The following is a 23,249-nucleotide window of genomic DNA, read 5'->3' on the forward strand; positions in this document are numbered from 1 at the left end:
ACATTTCCTATATTCATCCACTTTCTGCTGATTTTGCTTCCCGACAGCGTGGACGCCCTCTCGTTTACGCGGAGCTGTGACAACCTCGATGCAAGACTGAGCGCGCACTCCGGGTTCGCTACTTCCACCCGCCACCGTGACCAGCAGACCCGTGAATAATGCATTTTTGAACTGCAATCAGCAACCGAACTTTCCGAGGAACGTGTCCCCGGTCGCGAAGCGCCGGAAAGAAGACGACGGAGGAGGGCACCGAAGAAGCCCAGCCGCGGCACTTAGCGTGGCACGCGCGCCCGCCGCCGAGAAAGCGCGCGTGACGAAGGCCCGGCTGTTTGTCTCGGGCAAACGAAGGCAACGCGGAGGACGCTCTTCTCCCCACACGCGTCGTCCCTCGATCGTCCAGGAGGCCTGGACCTCAATTCCGAACGGGCGAAAAAGCCCGGTGGTCGTCTGGGCGCGATTTCGCAGAGCAAACAGGTGCCGAGATAGGGTTCAGGCGTTTACACTGCGCGTCCTTGCTTTGCTCAGCGGCGTTAGAATGAGCCCTCAGCTGCGCGCAGCGAAGCGGCGTCTTGCGCGCTTTATAAGGCGCCCCGTGAAGAAGCCCGGATCCCGTTCCGCGCGCTTTTCATAGGAGAGCACCTCGGGAGACGGCGCATTTATAGCAGCGCGAGTGTTTGCATTTGAGGCTCGCATCCGAGGGGAACCACCTGGCCACGTTTCATCTAACCTGCGCAACTTATAGAATCCTTGGACCTTCGCTTGTCATCGTCTGAAACCGTCACCTATATGGAATGCTTGGTTGCTTGCGTCGCTCGCAAAGGCTGGTCCCTCGGAATTGCATGGCCTATGGCAACTGCTCCCTTGTGGCACACGATGAAACTGGCGATATCAGGCAACGAACGCACCTCTTTAATTCTCCCTTCGGGTGTACGAGGGTGTACGAGGTTGTGAGCAAGGGTAATTTCTTAGCTGTGATAAGCTTTATGTCTCGCCTTCACAGTGACCATGTGTCGAGTATGTGACATAGTCACCGTAAACATACATTTTTCTTTATGTGATCCCTCACATACTGAGATTAGATAACTACTTTTCAGAACGTCTCGCTCACGAATACACATTCAACTCCTGTTTATTACGTCACAATTCCTTCTACAGTTCCGTACTTTTCTGTGTCGTTTCTCGTCCGCCGATGTTCTCTCTTCTTTTTAATTCCCTTTGAACTTGCCAGTGTTTCAGCTCAGCGGAAATTCTTGCGTGTGCAGAGGCCACCTGCTGTCCATTAGCGCTGAGGCGGCTCCTGAAAAAACTTAAGTCGGGGCCATTTGCGAGCTTCCCGATTGCCCACATCATATCCTCACTCCCTCAGAGGAAGCGAGAAACAGGACCCGCGAGCACATAGGCCAGTGCGCCTAAAAGAGAGCAAGAACGAAAAAGAGGGAGAACAGAAGGGGGAAAAAAGAAAAAAAAAAATGTTGCGCAGAGGAGAGAAACTGTGGATGTCTTCCTGGCTGCAGCTTTCCAAGTGCCACTTGGAGCAAGCGGGAACAACGCTGAGGTAATTGTCGCTGTCAGGATGTTTCCTCAGCGAGTGTGTTTGTGTGTGCGCGCGCGCGTCTGTTCGTGGCGTGTGTCTGGCGACGTCCAGGAAGAGCTTGTCAATCGCAAGCCTAACAGCGCGAGTCCAGCGAAAACAGTCACCGCTAATGGCCGTGGAGATGTCGCTGACGACGCGTGCGAAGCCCGTCGACTCGAGCGCTGCGAGGCTCCCCTTTGCGGGGCCCGGTTCCTCTGGCGAGTCTGTTTCAGAGACGGCTCGATAGCAGAAACACAGCCAGCGTTTAATCGTTTCCCCGCGCGGCCTTCTTTCCCAGTTCGCGTTACGTGCTCGTGGCCTTCCTTCTCTCGCGCTCTCTCTTAAACCACTCCACTATGAACTCTCACAGTTTTTGCTGTAGTTTCGCGAACTTCCCGCGACAAGCAAAATAATTCATGCTTGGAAGCACTTACGGTCAAGCGAACGACGTTTGCAGGTTGAGATGGGTGCCTTTTAAACCCTCGAAGTGAAGTCCCGGCGACGCTGCTGGGTTTCTCCAAATCGGACATGTTGGTACTTGATTGATTTTCAAAAAGGAACAGCACAGGAAAAACGCAAGTTTTCCAGGGAGTTTGAAATGTCGGATGAGTTACATGGAGAAACAGCTTGAGTTGTTGAAATAATAAAAAAAAGTGTGTCATTGACATACGCGCCGTCAATGACATGGTCGCAGAGGAAATTGCTTGTCATTAAACTGGGAAAGTAACAGCAGAAGAGACTTTATTTCGAGTCGAGCTTAACTTACTTAATGCGAAAAAAAGAAGCGATGAAAGGAGAACTAGGGTGCCAGTAAGTGCAGAACACGCAGCTTAAACATTACGCGCGCGGTGCTGTACCAACTATGCTATTGTGGTGGCTGTCCCTTGATCCCATATTTTAAGGGAATTTCTGGAAATGCATCTTTTATTTCATTGTTGATAGTGACAGCCACCACCACTTCTGTTCAAAGCGGTGGATGTAAAACCTGCAGTGAACTGGAAGCTTTAACTTTAGAAACCGCACGTGAATAGATAGATAGATAGATAGATAGATAGATAGATAGATAGATAGATAGATAGATAGATAGATAGATAGATAGATAGATAGATAGATAGATAGATAGATAGATAGATAGATAGATAGATAGATAGATAGATAGATAGATAGATAGATAGATAGATAGATAGATAGATAGATAGATAGATAGATAGATAGATAGATAGATAGATAGATAGATAGATAGATAGATAGATAGATAGATAGATAGATGATAGATAGATAGATAGATAGATAGATAGATAGATAGATAGATAGATAGATAGATAGATAGATAGATAGATAGATAGATAGATAGATAGATAGATAGATAGATAGATAGATAGATAGATAGATAGATAGATAGATAGATAGATAGATAGATAGATAGATAGATAGATAGATAGATAGATAGATAGATAGATAGATAGATAGATAGATAGATAGATAGATAGATAGATAGATAGATAGATAGATAGATAGATAGATAGATAGATAGATAGATAGATAGATAGATAGATAGATAGATAGATAGATAGATAGATAGATAGATAGATAGATAGATAGATAGATAGATAGATAGATAGATAGATAGATAGATATTTTTGACACACGGTCTGGCGAAGGAATGGCTGTCAAGTATTTCACCGCAGAGACGGCGTCGCAGAGACCATCGATGCCCCGGATGCCCTGTAATCCTTTCGTTCTTAGTCCCTATTCTGCCTTTAAAATTGCACATAAATATTTATTTTTCATTCAAGAGGGATATCTGAAAGGAAGGCGGAAATCATGTGCAGAGATTCTTTAGGCTTGTCTTTTGAAACCAAGTGACCAGCACCCTAAGGTGAAAGAAAAAGAAAAAAAAAGAAAACAGCAACGTCAATTAGTCGCATTAAAAGCATAGATAAAGAGTCACCTGTTATGGCGAATTTAACAAACTAGTCGAAATTTTAGTCAGACGAGGTTATACTTGTGATATACCTTGAATGATATGCCTTGTATATATATATATATATATATATATATATATATATATATATATATATATATATATATATATATATATTCACACACACCACTTAAAAGAAGGAGAATTATCGGGAGGATTTGAGCAACATCAATACCGCTCTCCAGGATGACTAAATTCTGGACGCTGATTCTGAATATAGAGTTTTTGGTCCACGGATGTTTCACCATATGGTGACCGCATGGGCTGCTTAACGAAAAGAATGCTTGAGACCATTCATGTCTGTGTGTAGCTCATGAACGTTCTTAATTGCATCAGTTGCCCTTCGGTTGCACACTCGGATAAGGCAAAAAAAATTTAGGCTATATAAACGTGGCTTGTAAAAAAAGATGGCTTGTGTATGTTCCGCTTCTGATGATGTAAAATGATTTCCTGTAAATATGACTCAATTTTGCCACCTGTATACCTCAGTCATACTTAGATTTATCATCAAGCGATTCAACGCATGCGTTGAAGAGAATACATAAGCTTGTTTGATAACAATAAACGGCATTTGAAGTTCAACGCTTGCGTCTATATCCTTCTTTATGTGTTTCCTTTTGTGGTTAATTTCGATGCGCGCTGCCATAATCTGTGATGAATCAGCAAGCCCACCAGTACTCCATAAGTTAAGAAAAACAAAATATCAGACAAAGATAGCCAAGTGCAGCCCGGGCCGCTAGCGAAAGGTGCACGTGTTTTGAAACCCCTGCTCTAGCCTTTGACCGCCGTGGCCGGTCCGATGAGCCTTTTTAGTTTCTCATTTTGGACATAATCTGTCATCTCAGCATCGTTGTACGACAGTGGTTAGGTAACGATCATTAGCAGCTAGTTTATGCCATCACACAAAATATTATCAAGCACGACTGTTCAAGAAGTGTACCAAAAGTAAGTTCACCTCGCGTGTCTCAGGATATATGTATAGTGCTGACAGTTTCTCATGCTCTAATTATGTGACAAAATCACTTAGCGGAGAACATCAAAGGCTCAACTTCATGCTCTAAAGAAACGTTCCTCGTCCTTCAATTTTACTGAGCTTATTAAATGGCTCGTAATTGAAAAGTTGTGGGCTTCAATCATGGCTTCAAACGGTGGAACTAAGTGCGATTTCTCATCGCCGGGAACCGGTACATTAACAAGCAGATCCCTTAGTGGCTGTGAGCGGGAAGCGAACCCGGTTTCTATGGGAAATCGCAGGTTTTTTCGCGAATAACTTGTCAAAGAGACTCTTTCTAGAAATGCCGGAGGAAATTGGCTCCGAACTTCTCGCTCCGCTAATCAGATCAGGGGTTTGCTTCGTCGTCGAAGATCCTTTCCGAGTTGCGGGACAAGTTTAGAGCATCGGAGTCTATGGACACTCTCGAAAAGTCGTGTATGAGAGTGGAAAATGATATGCGAAGACCAGGAGCTTTCCACATTTCTGGGACTCGGCATTCAACTGTTCGTATACAGCGCGCCTCGAGATGGCCGAAAAGTTGTTCCACAAATGTAGTTGTCATAACACAGTCGCAAGCACAGTCACAGAGGAAGCCTGCATGGTGAGGCGGTGGAGCGTTGGTCGGCCACTTTCGAGATACGGGCATTAAATCCATTAGTAATATGACTGTAAGTTCGCTGGTTCAACTCCGGCACGTGGCGCCTGCTTTTCCCCCTCATAAATTGGTTCGTTTCCACCATTGATTACACGTAATCCAACTACGTCAGTACTCGCGTTATCACGGAAATTCCCATCGTTAAATCTCCCGGGTAACTCTAAAACATTAATTTGTATGAATACTACTATAGTTCAGTGAACTCAATGAATTGTTCATTGAGTGTTATCGAGCTAAAGCAAATAGTTACCTTCACAGTGGCAAAAGTGACGTTCTTGCTGAAGGTCTGAACGAATCCGGCGATTACGGGGCCAGCATGCCACATCTTGTACGTCGAAGTGGGCTGTTGTAAAGAAATACAGTTTTAATCCGCTGCTAAAAGCGGAAACTTCTAAAGCTTCGTCTGTTCCCAGAAATCCTAAAAACCAGAGCTGAACTTGTCCGAATAACAAACAAACAAACAAACAAACAAACAAACAAACAAACAAACAAACAAACTAACTAACTAACTAACTAACTAACTAACTAACTAACTAACTAACTAACTAACTAACTAACTAACTAACTAACTAACTAACTAACTAACTAACTTAAACGAAATAATGATAAAATCTTATTATTTTCGATCCCTTCCGCGTAAATTATACTATAGCAGGAGCATTGGAAACACGCGCTCCAAGTTGTATGCGAACGTCTTTTTTAAGTACCCTCAATAACCCAATCATTAAAATGTCATTTGTTGTATCTTGGGCACTGGCAAATGGACCACTTGGCTACAATTATTCTCACCACAATGACCGATTAGGTGAGACACCCGGACACGACTCCCGGCAAGCTTATTTTCTTTCACTGCTGAGCAGAGGTCTGAGCTCTTGACACTCCTTATCCGTTTATGAACCTATCTCGCCATTTTAAATGTTGTATTTGCTGCGAACGATAGCTGCGAACTAACAAAGCGGCCCTTTGCGTTCAATCATATGTCAGGCATTTCTTCATGTCAGAGAAAGCAAAAAACAAACCCGAACAGATATACCTAGAATCGTGCAAAATATCGCTATCCTGGCAAAATAAGTCCTACAGCACGGCCGATAACAGATGATGCCGTTATATTGCGCATTAGCAAATCAGCGTTGACATATCTTGTGCCTGCCCAAATTATTGATTTGAAAGCCAGCAGCTGCAATGACGGTGCAAATGCGCTAGGGCAAATTCTTCATTCTTTCCACTAGAGTTGGCAATTGGGCTGTTTGCCAGCTGTGCTTGGCAGACCGACAAGTTTGGGAAACAAGTTCGCAGTCTGTTGCCGCATACAATATATACGCTTATCAAGTTTCCAGGGGAGCTTGATATGATTGTATGAATGTGTTCCCTTCACCTCTTTCTTCAGCAAAGGGTAGTCGGCTGGCCTAATCACTCGCTAATCTCCCTGTATTTCCTGATATTGCTCCGCTTCTCTTGTCAGGAGTAAGTCAGGTGACTCTAGCGTCACTTAAAATTCTCACCAAAGTACCAAGCGAAAGGAGCGGGTGGCGGTTCTCTTTATTCTCACATGGTAGGCTATACAACGTATCAATAAGTCGGGAGCTGATAACTGCTGTTTGCAAACATTGAGTTAAAGAGATGAAATTTGTGCCCTAGAGAGTCTGTTTGCCCTTACGTTCACATCCTGTACACCGCAACAGTATATCAAAGTACGAATGACACTACACAGCGTAGTCAGGTCATTCAACTAAACAGATTAAGAGTATCGTTTTGCGTTTTTCATTGGTAAATAGCACAATGCATTTATGACAGCTTAACAAGGAAGGCACCAGGAATCTACAGAAGGGTATGTGCAAGGCATACAAACAGCACTCTATGGACTATCCTTGTATACAAATACAATTAACCGTGTGTGAAAGATATGGGTGGAGATCGTATCTGCATTTTTTCGAAGTTGATGCAACCAATCTATGCGGGCGGCTAAATGAAGGATCATAATTAATTCATTTTTTTATTTCTTACGAACTCACCTGAACACCCAGGCTGCGAACGAACCATTCGCCGCCAAGAGATGTACACACCATATCGACGTCGCCGTTAAAGATGATAGTCTTCAGGCTGCCATAGTCTATCAGTTCTTGGATCACATCCCGCACAGTCATGTGCTGCTTGGTGAAATTGAGTTCCTTCCTGAAATGTGGGACGGAGCGTGATAGAATTTTTGTTTTTGATAACATCACTAAGTTTTAAAAATTTTGCCAAATTTTAGCCAATTATCCGAGTCATCCCGCTTTCAGCGGCGGTACACCTTCAGGTTTTTGAAAAAGATCACCGGATTCGATTCGCTAAGAGCTTCCTCGGACTCCACGCATTTACTTTCACGTAATGATACTCTTATTTAAAGAAGCTAGAAACTGTCCTGCGCCAACGGCATTAGAGATAGGTGCCTGTAAGATATGACTGAGAAAGCTCAGAAAGCAGTTAACAACTTTTAAGCAAATAGAACGAGTCAAAAACCCGCGCAATTGAATCATTCATTGTCACACTGTTTCATGAAGTAGTTTTTTGCTTTCGTGATCTGAATTCGAATATATACAGCATAAAACAAAGCAGGACTGAGGGACAGGAACGTGACAAATGCTGCCTAATATTGGAAGATAATTTTAGAAATGAAAGCAAAAGAAATAATTCCAATTTAAATATACTTGTAAATCATCGTTTTCACAAATGTGTGAGATACGCCGAACTATTGTGTAAGAAGGCTGGTCTTAAGCTTTCACAAGATGCTCTGAGAAAAAAGAACCAGGGGAACTGGTGTGCAACGTACTATAGCAACAACGAGATAAAAACTACAGACAACGAAGCCATGGAAAGCATAGGAGATGTAGAATTGCAAATGAAGGTGAAGTTTACAGTACGTTTTGCGTTTTAAATAAATACGAAAGCACAAAAAAAAAGGAGAATGTTCTGAAAGGTAAGAGCCGAACCTTGAACCTCCTCATGGCGGTTGCGATGCTCTCTACCAATATAGCTACAATTGCAATTGTCCTTACGTCGATTTCTGAGTATTCGTCTACGCGTCTTAGACCTCGCCCAGGAAGCCAATGCTACTAACAGTAATTATGGCGGTTATGTGACACCTGTTTAACGTGAGGCGTACCAGGCATACGCGAACTGAGAAGCGGGAAATTGGGCAAAACAATCTGGTGTATGCCACATCAAGGCGGCCAGAGTCAATCCTATTGCTGTGCAGTGAGGTATGAGGGTAATGCTGAGGGACTCCATATTGGTCCGCCAAGTGCATCGTGATAGCACATCTCCCAACGCCTCATGTATCGCGGACATAAGTACGAAGCGCAGCACACAAACCGCACCAGGCTTCTCTCTGCGTGAAGATGCGTACCCATTCAAACGTAAGAGAGATTAAAAGTAGTGTACCTTCATAAAATGCCGAAAAGTGCAATCTTTGACTAACTCTGCAGACGCTGAACTATTTAGAAACCGATCACGCGATGGGATTTGCTGGCTGTAACCTTAAAATCGAACAGTTTCACACAGTTTGTATAAAAAGCTCACGTACGCGCACGGAACCCATTCCAGCGGGGACTGTTCAACGTGCAGAGCTTCGATGACATCTCGTCGGTTGTAATAGAGCGTCATGTCTTCGTTATAGGAGCACCTGTCGTCGTTAGATTTAAGATTCTGAAAGAACAGCAAAAAAATAGATGATACTGTTAATAGTGGACTACACAGAAGCGGGCGAAGCGACAATTTCATCCCCTGCTTCTGTGTAGTCTCTGTCTTCCTAAAGAACTCAATCTTGCGCCCAGAGACAACACATTTTCAAGCATGCCCAAGATCGATGTGATTATCGTTATCGTAGGTTATTAGCGCAAGCAGGACGAGGACTAAAGGAAGATACGTGCAAAACGACAGGAACAGCATGACTTACAACCGCATGAATCTGTTCTCTTGTGACCCCGTGTATATATATATATGCCCGCTCATCGTCCTGATATTACAAGAAACATGAAAAAAAGCAGAATCCTTTTCCATCAGTGACAACGTTGCCGAGCTGACAAAATTACTTTCTTCCAACTTGATAAAATGCCTATGTCTCTAGAATCTCGCGTTCAAGCTCATTACGCGCCTATATCGAACTATCACGTCGGTGCGATATCTTATGAGCTGCAACACGAAACAGCATAGACGTTCCACTGCTGTGAGCTTGCTGTACAATTGAGAAATACGTCTATATGAAGATGCGACTAAAATTAATATAGCTACCATGCTACGGGTGCTAGAGAGCAGCTCTTTCCTTTTCGTAGCTTCAAGATGACGGTCCATTTTAATAAAGATAGCAAGAAAGTTAGCGTCGTGTGAGTACGCATAAGAGCAAGGATGAACACACCTCTTGCGTCCCTGACTGAATTGCTAGTCCGCGTTGCGGCACTGCTTAACGAGGATTAATAGCGAAGCATGTTGCAAATCACCCCTTTGTGAAGCTATTCGTGCTGACGTGTGCCACATTTACAGTGCTCTTAGATGGAAGAACTAGCACGTTGATCTTCATCTGGGAGGCTCTTCAGCAAATTAGTCACAGCATACTGAATTGGTAACACGTCACCGTGACGCTTCTCCTCCAGCAGAAATTGCACGCCGGAAAATAAAAAGAATATTGCTCCGCGAGCGACAGATCGGGGGAATGAGGAACGTGTTGGAGTAACATTATATTAATTATTTAATTGTTTATTAATTGCCGAAACTGCTGGTTTTCTCCGAGTTTGCGCAAGATTTAATCAACTAGTGCCTAAATGATTTAAGAAAACTAAATCTTGACAGACCCTGAAAAGAATCTAAGTATCAGAAGATAACGAAATATTCAGAATTTTCACATTCTCATATATTTTAGAAACAAATCCAGTGCGATAAAGCTTACGCGTTCATTACAATAAAAAAAAGTATGGCCTGTGGAAATAGGTGCATTTGTGGGAATTAACGCGACTACATGAACAGTGAATAATTTTACTGCGCTTTGTTCTAGGTCGAGTGTTATTTCTGCCCTGATACAGCAGTGTTGAACCTCACGCTATTGTGCGACACGAACCATTTTTCGGGTGAAAAATAAAGCCGGCTCTGTGGAATTTCTTGGCCCAAATGTTACAACGCGCCAATTAAGCAGAAGCGCTAGTCCGTTGTATGCCCTTCAGGATTCTTGGTTCAGCAATCCTCATACACCAAAAATGCGATCAACGCTGCCCTTGCTCTCGCTGGTTGTCTAACTTTCTTATGAAGGTGTGAACTATGACCTCGTCGCTTCGTTTTGGGGTCACACAGGTAGCAGTCATCCCTTCGAACTCCCCGAAGAAGAACATGTAATGGCAAGAAATAATGAGTTGCCACAGTGAATTTACTTCTTCAGCTCCCGCTAGTTTGCACAGTTTACGCTTTCCCGTACACCGGATGTATCCTCTCTGCCGCCGTTGTAAGATGCCCAGGTTATATTTCTACTTGTCCTCCACATACCTACAGTGTCGAGAAGCAGGCATACTTTACCGTGGTTTCTTGATCGACCGCTGTGTCCAGTACATGGTTCGTTGCGTACTGTCGAGTGACCTCTGGGCGGCGTGGCAAAAGTCCCAACTGTGTCTCTGTGAGGTTGCATAGATCGTATAGGTTTTGGAAGTTCAAGCCACTTTTGAAAACAAGGTTGTAGACTTTGGCAACCTGCGGACATGTAAGCACGAACTTGATTAGTACCTTAATTCAGGCCTGTTCGTTTATTGCTCTAATGAATAGGTAAAAGCGCTAATGCAACAGGCGAGAAATTTAAAAAGATAGACCGGAAAAAAAAGCTCGAAATCATCCATCTCAGGTCATCGGGGTTCGTGGGCACTCTGCGCTACGCAGGCTAATAGTGCGTCGCCACAAATTATCAAGGTTTTCTCAATTTCTTTGTAGTTTGACGAAGACACCTACATGTTTAGTACACCTGAACTATTCTGACAACCTATGTCAAAAACTCGTTTCATTTTACCCATAACACGGGGGATGCTACACGAGGGTCGTTAAGGGGTACTCCTGTGATGGAAGCTCTTCAAACATATTTAACAGGTTTCTTTAAAGGGCTCGCGCACGTGAAATTGCTTGGTAAGTACACCGCGGTATGTACTACACCGTGGTATGTACTTTGTCAACCCCCTTTTTTTTTCTGTAGCCAATGTAAAGAATACAGCGCCGCAGGGTAAAGTGAGGTGGGCTGTGACCTGGCAAACACAGTTAAGTGAATTGTTGGAGGTTTATGTAGGCAGCGTTAACAATGCTTGGCCTTGATGCAGCGTGCGCAAAACCTTACAAACTTCTCGAAACGACACTAGTGCTGACATTGAATTTGTAACGTTATACAGTGGCCTCTACCAGTACAGGACAGGTTAAATACCGGAATGGCGCAGGCTATCCTCTTCGGATCCATTGTGAAGTCACACGTTTCCTCGGATATGCTGTTGTTGCAGCAGTTCGAAGTAATCTGGTCCCAGAGGCTGCACAAAAAAGGAGGTATCGCTTTTTGTAAATGGGAGAACGCTTATTAGTTTCTTGCCGCAGTAACAGATGCCCGGATTAAATAAATCTCATAACGGGCAAACAGCGATGTAGTGATGTACGGCGATAGCTTCTGGCGGCGAATATATACTTTCTAACCTGCAGAACACACCCAGTTGAAACAACAGTCAGACGGAAGTACGAAGGCAAAGCCTCTAGTGGATTGCCTTTTTTACAGTTTACTACATGAAGGTGTCCATCTGAAAGCTGACATACACCGATTACTATGCATCTGAAGTATGCTAATGTTTTTTCGTATTCATTTACTTTTCTAATGACAGGCGACTTATAACTTTGATCGCCTTTTTTTGTTCATACAAAATGCCCAGAGTGCCCGCGTTCGAAATTAAACGAAAACCTCGACACTAGTTTTTGTTCGATGGGGCTTCCATTCCATATCTACGCAGCGACACGCACTGACGAATACGCAATCAAATATATTCAGAGAACGGGTTATAACAGCTCCCGGAACGCATTCCGTGCATCTGTAGTGTAACGCGTCGAATGCAACATCTCGAGGCTGGCAAGACACGTGCACTTTGAGAAGAATATTTGATTTTACGTCGTTGTCTCAACATGAATGAAGCTAGATTGTGGGCCGCGGAATATCGTCCCAGTTGCCCAGCCGCCGCATCGTTATTGACGTTTTTGTACAAACATTAGCATCTGAGTTTTTTTTTTTTTTTTTTAGATTCCATGCCTCGTAGTCACCGTATGCGATGGTATTGAGAGGGTCGTAGAATTACATCCTCCTCCTAAGTCTTAGCACGCACATAACCTATAGCGACGCTGTGAGTGGTGGGAATAAACAGCGACTGGAGATGTCTGTCTAATGCTAGAAATATGCACGTCGCACATATTTAAGATCGGTTTGTCGGTGACGACGCAATCAGCGATAATACAGTCTTTCTTACGTCTTCTGAAAGTCTAATCTGTCTGATAATGTATACTTAGAAGACAGGTCGCACATGCGTAACATTGATGCACGTTGGTTGAGTAGAGTGCTATGCGACGCGATTAGACGAAAGCGCTTAAATTCGTCGCTGAGCCTCTGCTAATGGCTGACAGCGAGCAGGCGGAGGTCGCTAGGCCGTCGGATGCCGTTTGAGATCCGACTGGAGCTCGTAATTAACCGCTTATGCATGCAGCGTCAATAATTTGGCTTTCTCGACGCCGCTGGTAGCGAAGAGCGAGTGTGCTGGACAGCTGAAGTGCCTGACCGCCGTATATATCGGCGACCAGAGCACCTTGCTATCCGGGCGCAGCTGGTATAATTAAGGGCTTGTATTCACCCGCACAATTAATATAGCATCGCACTAATGTGTAAATAGGAAAAGTTTTTCTCGACGACGTCGGTAGAGGGGGGCGAACATGCAGGCTGGACGAGGAAAAGACAATCGCAAAGACAATCAAGCGATGTCCGTATGCGAGAATTCGTCGTATCATCCCAGACACGGCGCATACACTGAGCTACGCCGAGGTAGAAGGGACGTGCCCCAGTTACCTGTCTTATACCAGCGCTCTGTGACGCTACAGCGATACCTCCAAATGGAGTGACCCATCTATCAGTAAAGAAATGTACGGGAAGGAGCGTTAGCTAAAAAAAAATAGAAGCACGATGGCAGCGAGAGGTGGCCAAGACTGTCGCATAACGAGAACCTTCACTTACGTCGACAAACATTTTTATTGCGATAGGAATTATATGGACACTCCACGTGCATTTTTGCCGTCGCCGTCATGTTCCGTATAAAGTCCAACTCGATAACATCGCCCCGCGCGTCGTATGTTCTTTGTGCGAGTGAAAGCGCGCGAGTGCTGCCGACGAACCCGGCCCAAGCAGGGATGAAACGAGCCGGCCGTCTCCATCGCGTGAAAGTCTCATGGAGGGGTGCCGGAAGGAGGGCTGCGTGGCTCGGCAGGAAATGCGTGTTTTGACCAGCCAGGTCTGGTTGTCGGCGGACACGCGCGCCGTATATTTACAGGGGATCAGCCGACGGCTCATGCCTTTGTACGTGTTGTGTTCTCATCGCAAAGTTTTACGTTGAAGTCATACACAGCACGAAGGACGCTTCGCTAGCTGCAGCGACCGCGTTTCTTTACGCCAGCGTTTTGTTTGAGTTATGCCAGGTTGCATGCTAAAAGAGTGAGCTGCTAGCCTTACTTTGTACAACGTTCCAATTTGTTGCTATTGTATTCATTCCTTCGCTCTTGCCGCGAAGCGGACTTTTTAGGCGAAAGAATTAGATCCCTCATAAAACGAAAAAATTGACCGTACGCGCCAACACGAGTGATGCAAAAAATCATCACGTGATGACGTCCCCATATGGCTTCATAATGAAGTCACAAATTGCCAAAATTTGCGACGTCATCAGGACGTCACTATGACGTCACATGATGGCGTCATCACATGGCATCGTCGCTTGGTCAAAGGTGAGCCGATCATGGGAGCAGTGCAATACCAGGTGAGGTGCAGGAAGCTCGCAATGCATCCGATCCTGGAGGCAGTGCGAAACCACGTTAGATGCAGAGAGCTTTCGAAGGGGCAAGGGGAGGATCAATACATTGACTGAGAAGAAAAAGAACAAGAAGATAGCTTTCGCCTTCGAGTCACCTTAGGCGAATGCGTAAGGAACCCTGTGAGTTTTTTTTCGCTTGCTTACTGTTATTTTTTTTCTAATTGACACGCGTTGTCACGTGACTCAGTATTAGAATAAAATTAGATAAACTCCCTGAAGTCCGATCTACACAGATGCAGAAGGACTAAGTAATGAACTGTTAACCACAGCCCATCGCTCACAGCCGTCAGATCGGTTGCACTCTAGTGAGACTGACCGTTTCTCCCTTTAAAATCATATGTAAGCACGCTTGTTGAGAACCAGTGGTGTTGGTTTACATTTGTTATTTTTCGATTTCGAACCGAAGTCTAAGGAGTTCCTGGTCCGCAGGCTCTGATGAAAACCCGAGACCTGATAACTTCAGTAGCAGGGATCAGGCGTACGAAAGCGCATCACATCGCACGAGAAGCGAAATAATTCAATTTTACTGGCATCATCAACAAAACTAAGATACGTAAATGATGTTGTGTAGTTTTCGTACTGTAGATGCACAATTAGGAAAGCCGAAGATTGTCGTGTTGTGTGGGATCGACTCTACCCACAACTTTAATAGCTGTCCCAGCGTGGACTTAATTTCGTCACTGATGACGCACTTCTTCCATAAGTGAAAATTATAGTGTACGATTTTTTTTGTGCGGCTGTAACGTTGCAACATAGATTTCCAAGTTTATCTTGGCGAATGTGCGGCAGAAGGCAATACGTGAGAAATCTCCGCTAGACAGTCGTCCGTTTCGGGAATAAGGAAATGAGCCTGTTGGTCACACGGCTGCGTCAATATTGAAAAACACGCAGAACACAAAAAGAATAAATAAAAAAGTTTCAGTTACAAGCGAGAATAAGTGCTCACACTTGCATCGGTGCATGTGTGATATGTAATGTTGTTTCTGAAGAAAATGTATTAGTGCCAAAAAAAAAAACTTACTCGCGTCCCAAAAGGCTGTGGTAATTAGCATAAAATATGGTCGCCTTGAAGTGAAGCTTGAAATCCACAGCTCCGTTTCCGATGCCATAACCCTTGGGAAGAAAAAAAAAACGAGTAAAGATTAAGGTACACATATAGTCAGGACCTAACGTAAGGAATTATTTGTCATTTCTCTTACCTTGACATTCAGTCCTTGTGGGTTCCTCAGAATTCGCTGCATGATAAGGGAGACGAAGATGCCCCCATAGCTGTCACCCATCGCGTAGAAGTCATTTCTCTTGAACTGAGGGTATTTGTCGAAAAAATCCAACAGCGCCAGGTAGTTATCTTCGGTTGCTTTGGTGTCATCGCTGACGTAGACTCCGGTGGGATCGTAAGAGAAACCGACACCAGCCGGTGCTTCCAAGAATATTATGTTTGCAACCTGGAACAAGACATAAGATTACGCGTCACCCTTTGACTTAATAGCGTTTGCTGTCGGGCTAGTTGGTGCATAGCTGAACTTCAATTGATGGCGCAAATGTTAAGACAGGAACGTAGAAGACACGTCCGTGTCTTACGTGTCTTCTACGTTCCTGTCTTAACATTTGCGCCATCAATTGAAGTTCAGTCACCCTTTGAATGGCTCAGTTTAGAAGTTAACTGACCGACTGTGTAGCGTTCTCGCGCACTACATGAATCAAGGTTGCTCGCGCAGAGTCACGCCTGTATTCTCAGCAGAAGTTAATAATAATTGCTTGGAGTTTACGTGCCAAAACCACGATATGATAATGAGGCACGCCGTTGTGGGGGACCCCGGATCAATTTAGACCACCAGGGCTTTTTTAACGCCCACCTAAATCAAAGCACACGGGAGTTCTTTTGCATTTCTCCCTCATCTAAATGCGGCTGCTGCGTTCGGGAATCGAACCCGTGCCCTCGAGCTAAGCAGCGCGACACCTTGCATGTTAAGCCACCACGGCGGATCACAGCAGAAGTTGCGGCACTTTCCCATTCGTTTCAGCGGTGCAGCAATGGTGCGCTCTGAACCACACGCAGGCTTTTTGCGTCCGCTCGGTTTGGGCGGTGCTGGCGGCGTCCGTGGCGAATCTCTCGTGGCAGGCGGTTGCAAATTGACGTTCGCTCTATGAAGCGGGGGCGCGCGTTTTGTGTAAGCGCACTTTTGTGATAGAGTGATGCGGGCGAATGGAACGTACTATATACCTCTTAAAGATATAACCGTTGCTTTCTTTTCCCTGGGAACTGCGGCGCTTGGAACCACTCAGCTTGATTCCTATAACACGCGCACGTTGAATACCACGCACACCACGGTACGGGAGCATTTTACTGAGTCTCTGCAACACATTTATTCGCCCATTTATCTATTTTGGCTCGTCATATTTCGTCCTTTTTTATGGCGTCACGACGTCGCGCTATCCCGTCAATAAATATGAAGCCCATCATGTTTGGTTTGTGTGGACGCTTAAGCAGAGCACGTCTCCAGACAGATCTTCGAGAACGAAAATAAGTAAATAGTAAGCACGGCTTTCATGTCTTCCCAAGTGCTCCTTGCAACCACATCAGCTGCCTGAACACCTGAACGAGGGTGTTTGCAACGGGTGAAAGCGAAAGCATACTGCAGAAATAAAAAGCTACCTTGCGCGAGGGGTGCGAACTGAATTTGGGGTTTTACTTGCCTTAACCACAATATAATTATGAGGCACACGGTATTGGGGCACACCGGAATAATTATGACCACCTGAGGTTCTTTAACGTGTATCTAAATCCTAGTATATTGGTGTTTTCGCTCCTATATTCTAATGCTTCCTTTTCTGCGTGCCTGCGTTTTTCATCAAAAGGAGAGATACATAATTTAAGAGACACAAGACGTCAACCAGAGAAGCTTTGTGGTTGGCTAATTTGCACTCGGCATAATCAGCGCCCTTAGGGGACCCCGAAGGAAGTTTTAGTAAGACGAAAGCTGCATGATATATAGTCAGTGTTTGAGAAGCACTATCCCAACGGGAACGCTGCTTATACTGGCTGCCCATATGTGATGCCGCTCCGAAATTAATTTATTAACAATGATGTCGTGGTCATGGCTTCCAGGCGCCACCTAATGGTCTCGCCGCGCACTGAGCGAAACCTACTTGCCTTATTCCAGCTGTATGGGTTCATGGTTACGTTCACGCCAAGTGGTCCAATGCGGAACGGACCCAACTCTGTGGCCACTGCCGATAGCGCACTGCAACCGGGACCTCCAGTCAGCCACAGCAGCAGAGGGTCATCGGTTGGTGACCGCTGGCTCTCCATAAACCTTCGTAACACAGAGTACGGGAGACAGTGTCTTTGAAGGTGCCCTCTTTAGATTTTTCACGATGGCGGTAGTAGCCGAAGCAATTTCTTTCTTTCAAAGGATGCCACATTTCTCTTTTCGGAGCATGTTCCATAAATTCCCATGGCTTGTAGTATTTTTGAAATGAACTAGAAGAAGGAAAGCATGACTGTGGCCTCGCACTTGAACTAACATTTCTACATGAGGTCTTTATCAACGCAACGATTCGTGGTTCGCTCGCTGTTGATTACTTCGCCTCTATCTGACAGCGAACTTTTTTGTCTCGTAAATATCGCGTATTAACACTGACGTAATGCAAAGCAAATATAATATTACCAAATAAATTGCACGTTGTGTTACCAAGTAATAAGACTGCACAAAACTTTAAATAATTCGTCCTCTGGTAATCACCTGACGTTCGCTCTTCTGCGCTAGAACATTGGGGAGAATTCAAGAGGGATAACAATATCTGACGTTTTACGTGACAAAACCATGATATGATTATGAGAGACGCCGTGGTAGGGGGTTCCGGAAATGTCCACGACTCGGGGTTCTTTAACGTGCACTTAAATTTAAGTGCACGAACCTGTAGCATTTCGCCTCCATCTAAATACGATCGCTGCAGCCGGGATCGAACCTGCGACTTTCGGGTCAGCAGCCGAGCACCGTAAGCACTGTACCACCTTGACGACCAATTCAAGAAGATTGTTGTTATATTATTATTAACTTGAACTACTTAAGCTACATTTGCCGAGTGACATTTAGTAGTCTGTAGACGATGTGCTCGAGGTTTCATTTTTAGGCTAACGCGAAGCCAAGCTCGCATCGTGAACTTTCCTTAGCAAGCTTACCAAGGTGGAGGGAGGTACTTTCATCAAGAATAAAAAATATATGCGAAAAACTGCGTTGTGTTTTACACATAATTTATGCCGCTATATCTAACTCTACACTTGTCGGCACGACAACTTCGTCTGTAGGAAGAAGAGAAATGAGGGGAGTGCCCGGGAGAATTAAAATGAAGGGGGATCAATCAGTGGATTTCACTCCATTCATTGCATTTTTTTTCTTCGCAAACGATTTCGGAAAACTGAACCCAAAAGCAGACCTTGGGAGAAGACTATGGCTGATCAGCGGCGCACGTAGGTCACGCGTCGCAGATTATCGGTCATAAGAGAGCTTTAGGTTGAGGGGCCCGAGAGGCTTGTGTCTCGCTTGCGTACGGAAACTGCTTGGGTCTGAGCAAAAACCAAGCACACGTTGGGTTCAAGGGTGCGCATATACCTCTTGCAAATCCGAATTTAAGACTGTCCATTATGAAGCTTTACCATAGCTCAATATTCGCGTAATAGTATGGCAGCGTCATACCTCATACCTTATAGGCTACTGCGGCGGGTACCGAGTGCGTCGTGTCTTGATTCAACGCGTTTCAATGCCGAGCGAAGCTTCTGCTTGCTCGCCGAGATTTCCCATTGTATCCAAAAGATGCGTTCGTCATTGAAATATGCAGCGCATCTCTTTTCGTATATAGCGCGTTATTTTGAATTGCTGGCTCAGTATCTATCTATCTATCTATCTATCTATCTATCTATCTATCTATCTATCTATCTATCTATCTATCTATCTATCTATCTATCTATCTATCTATCTATCTATCTATCTATCTATCTATCTATCTATCTATCTATCTATCTATCTATCTATCTATCTATCTATCTATCTATCTATCTATCTATCTATCTATCTATCTATCTATCTAGCCCCGCCACGGTGGTCTAGTGGTTATGGCACTCGACTGCTGACCCGAAGGTCGCGGGATCGAATCCCGGCCGCGGCGGCTGCATTTTCGATGGAGGCGAAAATGTTTGAGGCCCGTGTACTTAGATTTAGGTGCACGTTAAAGAACCCCAGGTGGTCGAAATTTCCGGAGCCCTCCACTACGGCGTCTCTCATAATCATGTCGTGGTTTTGGGACGTTAAACCCCAGATATTATTATTATTATTATCTATCTATCTATCTATCTATCTATCTATCTATCTATCTATCTATCTATCTATCTATCTATCTATCTATCTATCTATCTATCTATCTATCTATCTATCTATCTATCTATCTATCTATCTATCTATCTATCTGTGTGTGTGTGTGTGTGTGCGTGCGCACGTGCGTGTGTGTGTGTGTGTGTGTGTGTGTGTGTGTAACGTTCCGCCAAATTCACCACTTCCACTTGTCATGCAGTTCAGTTACGGTACAGATAGCTATACTCGGGGACAATTTTCTGTGGCAATGAAGGGAAAGCTATAGAGCCACAATGCACGTATCCTACCGCTAATGAATGTAGTCCCACAATTACGTCCGTATTTTCTGCGTGAGATATATAAAATACTCCTTCATTTTCTACATGTAGCTTTTTGAGACGGAACGCAGCGCACGCAAGCGAGATATTGCACTTCTTTTACTTAATACGTTGTCACTTTGCGTTTTCGCGTGCGTGGAAAAGTCGCGCCTTTTACCCGTACCTTAGACGCTAAGCAGCGTTTGCGTCGAAATGCAACGCTAGCCATCACTTTCCACGGCGTTACGAGACGCGCGCCAAACCGGATTACTTCGCGTAGCAGTACATGTGCAGACGCTCCGCCCCCGTAGCTTTCCCTTCATTGCCACAGAAAGTTGTCCCCGAGTATAGCGTTTCTCATTTCTATCTACCCGGCGTGTTTGTGTATCTAATACACTACATTGCTGTTGTATGCGGGCTCTGGGGGGTCGACCACGACACATCTTGCGTCATAGACGCACGCTGACAACTCCCCTTGCAGCCTCCCGCTGTAGAAGAACCCCGCAAGCAAGATCTCCTTGCTGACGTAGCTGCTTCTTCTGTCCGCCTCTAGTGATCGCAGGCGGGCTGCATCGTGCCCAGTGCAGCACGCGTAATGCCCGTGGTTCTATCAAGCAATGCTCAGTCATGCAAGGCCTTTTCTTTTCACATTTTTTTGCCGATGTCAACGTGCTGCTGCTCTCCCTGTCAAGAAAACCTGACACGTATGACTTCCTTCTTCAGTGGCGAAATTCTGTTGGTCCTTGCGCGAGTGAACCCTTTTTGCGAGGTACATTATGTAAAGGATTGTTGAAAGTTGCTGCATAAAGCTCGAAAATTTACGTATCATAACGTCAGAATTCGCGGAATCAGGTTAGTCATAGTGTGGGAACCTTACTTAGGCAAAATGGCGCTACGACACATTCATTTATCACCCTAACGTCGCCCCATGTGGTCACTGGGGAAGCGAATAAAATGAGATGACATTCCGCATGCCAACGGCCTATGCTTCATCGCTCGTCTAATCGGTACACGCCGAGCTCTGTCAAGCTCAAGTTTTGTGGTATGCACGATTCCTATTTAGATCGTGAACTTGCCCAGGTCACGCGGAACATGCGTGCGGGGAAAGGTTCGTAATAATAATAGCTGAGGTTTAACGTCCCAAAACCACGATATGTTTATGAGAGACGCCGCAGTAGATGGCTCCGGAAATTTCGACCACCTGGGGTTCTTTAACGTGCATCTAAATCTAAGTACACGTGCCTCAAACATTTTCGCCTCCATCGAAAATGCAGCCGCCGCGTCCGGGATTCGATCCCGCGACTTTCGAGTCAGCAGTCGAGCGCCATAACCACTAGACCACCGTGGCGGGGCACGGGGAAAGGTTTAGGCATTGGAAACGCTTTCCTTCTGTTAAGCGGTCTTAATTGCCACGATGAATGCAAGGTGCCTATATACTATATCGTGTTATCATATGCAGACTAACGAGGCAAGATATCGAAATAAACTGTGCGAGTCTAATTCATTAAAGTGGCACGGATCTTGTAAAGAAGTCTCGTAATTTTTTGCTGACCATGGGCATATTTTTGTAAAATTTTACGGCGCTGATGAAGGTAGACGAGGGAATAGAACAATACAATACAGCGCAAATTATAGCCGCCACGGTGGTCTAGTGATTATGGTGCTCGACTTCAGACCCGCAGGTCACGGGATCGAATCCCGGCAGCGGCGGCTGCATTTTCGATGGAAGCGAAAATTCTCGAGGCCCGTGTGTTTTTAGCTTTAGGTTCACGTTAAGGAACCCCAGGGGGTCAAAGCTTCCGACTCCAGTTCATGCTCCTGACTACACTTGAAAGCGTTCTTTGGCCCAGTTCACACTCCCTTTCACCATTACATCATGCGGTCGAGTCATACAGTCAGTGGCGCATAAACTCGTTCGCGAGTGAGGGGGGGGGGGTGCAGGCGTCGCTCACTCTGTCCGTCGTATATATGCTTTTATTAGTTTATTTATATGTGGTTCTAGTAACGTTTCGGCTGGTGGGCCATTTCGACTGGTGGGCCAGCCTTCTGACGAAGGCTGGACGCTCGCTCATTCTGGACGTCTCGCAAGAATATGGCAGTTGCGCTCTTCCACGTTTCGGTTTCGGTTTCGCCTCTGAATTTGAGTGAATTTCATTACTTGACAAATATAACTAGAGGCCGCTTTTTGATGAGTTGACACTCATCAACTCCCAGCAGCTTGGATATGGATCAGCGACGATGCTGTCCGTTTTCAAAGAAACAAACTAAATTTCCTGAAAAAGAAGTGTGTTTGATCGGGCTATAAAACGTTTACTGGTTACCGCCCGTATGTGCGTCGCCGATTACTTAAATTTCAGGCCATGCAGAATGAAATAACATCATGACAGATTGCTCTAATATTGTAGAGCCCCTGCTGAGCGATAGCCTCCTCTGTAATGCTCGAGCGCAAAGCGCGAAGGAGTGGCATAGGCAGCCCGCACCGCAGAGAGCCAACAGTACTTAGTCGTGTGGCACGCAGGACAGTCGTGACAGCAGAATCGTAGGGCAAATTTATTACGTAATCACGTTATTGCTGCGTTCAAGTGAAACTATGCCTCTCGTTAGTTTCCCAGTCTGCAGCCGACAATGACCACTGTCGAAAGGGGGGGGGGGGGGGTAGCGCCCCCCCCCCCCCCCAGTAGATCCGCATACCGTGGTTGTCCAAGAGCCTTGTATACCTTTTACACAGATGGCTGTCTGGTATAACGCTAAAGCCTACATGTTATACGAACAGTGAACGCAATAATTTGCCTACACACTTCGACAAGAAAATAATATGTCGTACCAGTAATGGAGCTGTCGACCATCGGCAGCGTTCAGAAATCCAGAGTAGTGTTTGAAGTTCACCGGTTCGCTGAGTCCCGGCAACGTGGTCACTTCCCACTTAGACGGGTCGAAGGCCAGCGTGAGGAACGGCAACACCCAAACACCAAGAGCAGCGAAGCGCATCGTTGCCATAATGAAATGAATTGTCTGCTGAGCCAACTTCAGTGCTGCAGTCGAGCAAAAATTACAACGGCGATGAAATGCATAACGGTCTATTATGGTGCTTAAAGGCGCCGTACATGTAACACTGATAAATATTTGTTTACATCTTTGGTGTCTTCACGCTAGTTTGCGACGGATAATAAATCGTAGTGGTTAGCGTTCACTTGTGCGTTAACAGCGAAAAAAAAAGCACGTATGTTCGCTCTGACTCACTAGCAATGCTTTTCAGCGTATCTTGGAGCACCGAAGC

The 23,249-nt window shown here is 45.1% G+C and overlaps 1 protein-coding gene across 1 annotated transcript; it reads right to left on the minus strand.

The window, feature by feature from the left end:
- Positions 1–3,075: 3,075 nt before the first annotated feature.
- Positions 3,076–22,984, minus strand: LOC119377832 (lysosomal protective protein). The gene is made up of 10 exons (XM_037647134.2): positions 22,797–22,984; positions 17,459–17,621; positions 15,504–15,749; positions 15,326–15,417; positions 11,628–11,727; positions 10,745–10,915; positions 8,769–8,890; positions 7,219–7,378; positions 5,457–5,549; positions 3,076–3,447 (listed from the first exon to the last, which is right to left on the minus strand). The coding sequence occupies exons 1-10, from the start codon at positions 22,967–22,969 to the stop codon at positions 3,361–3,363; spliced, it is 1,407 nt and encodes a 468-aa protein (XP_037503062.1). The 5' UTR covers positions 22,970–22,984; the 3' UTR covers positions 3,076–3,360.
- Positions 22,985–23,249: the final 265 nt, after the last annotated feature.

This window comes from Rhipicephalus sanguineus, chromosome 1, assembly GCF_013339695.2.
Source record: "Rhipicephalus sanguineus isolate Rsan-2018 chromosome 1, BIME_Rsan_1.4, whole genome shotgun sequence".
Lineage (NCBI taxonomy): Eukaryota > Metazoa > Arthropoda > Arachnida > Ixodida > Ixodidae > Rhipicephalus > Rhipicephalus sanguineus.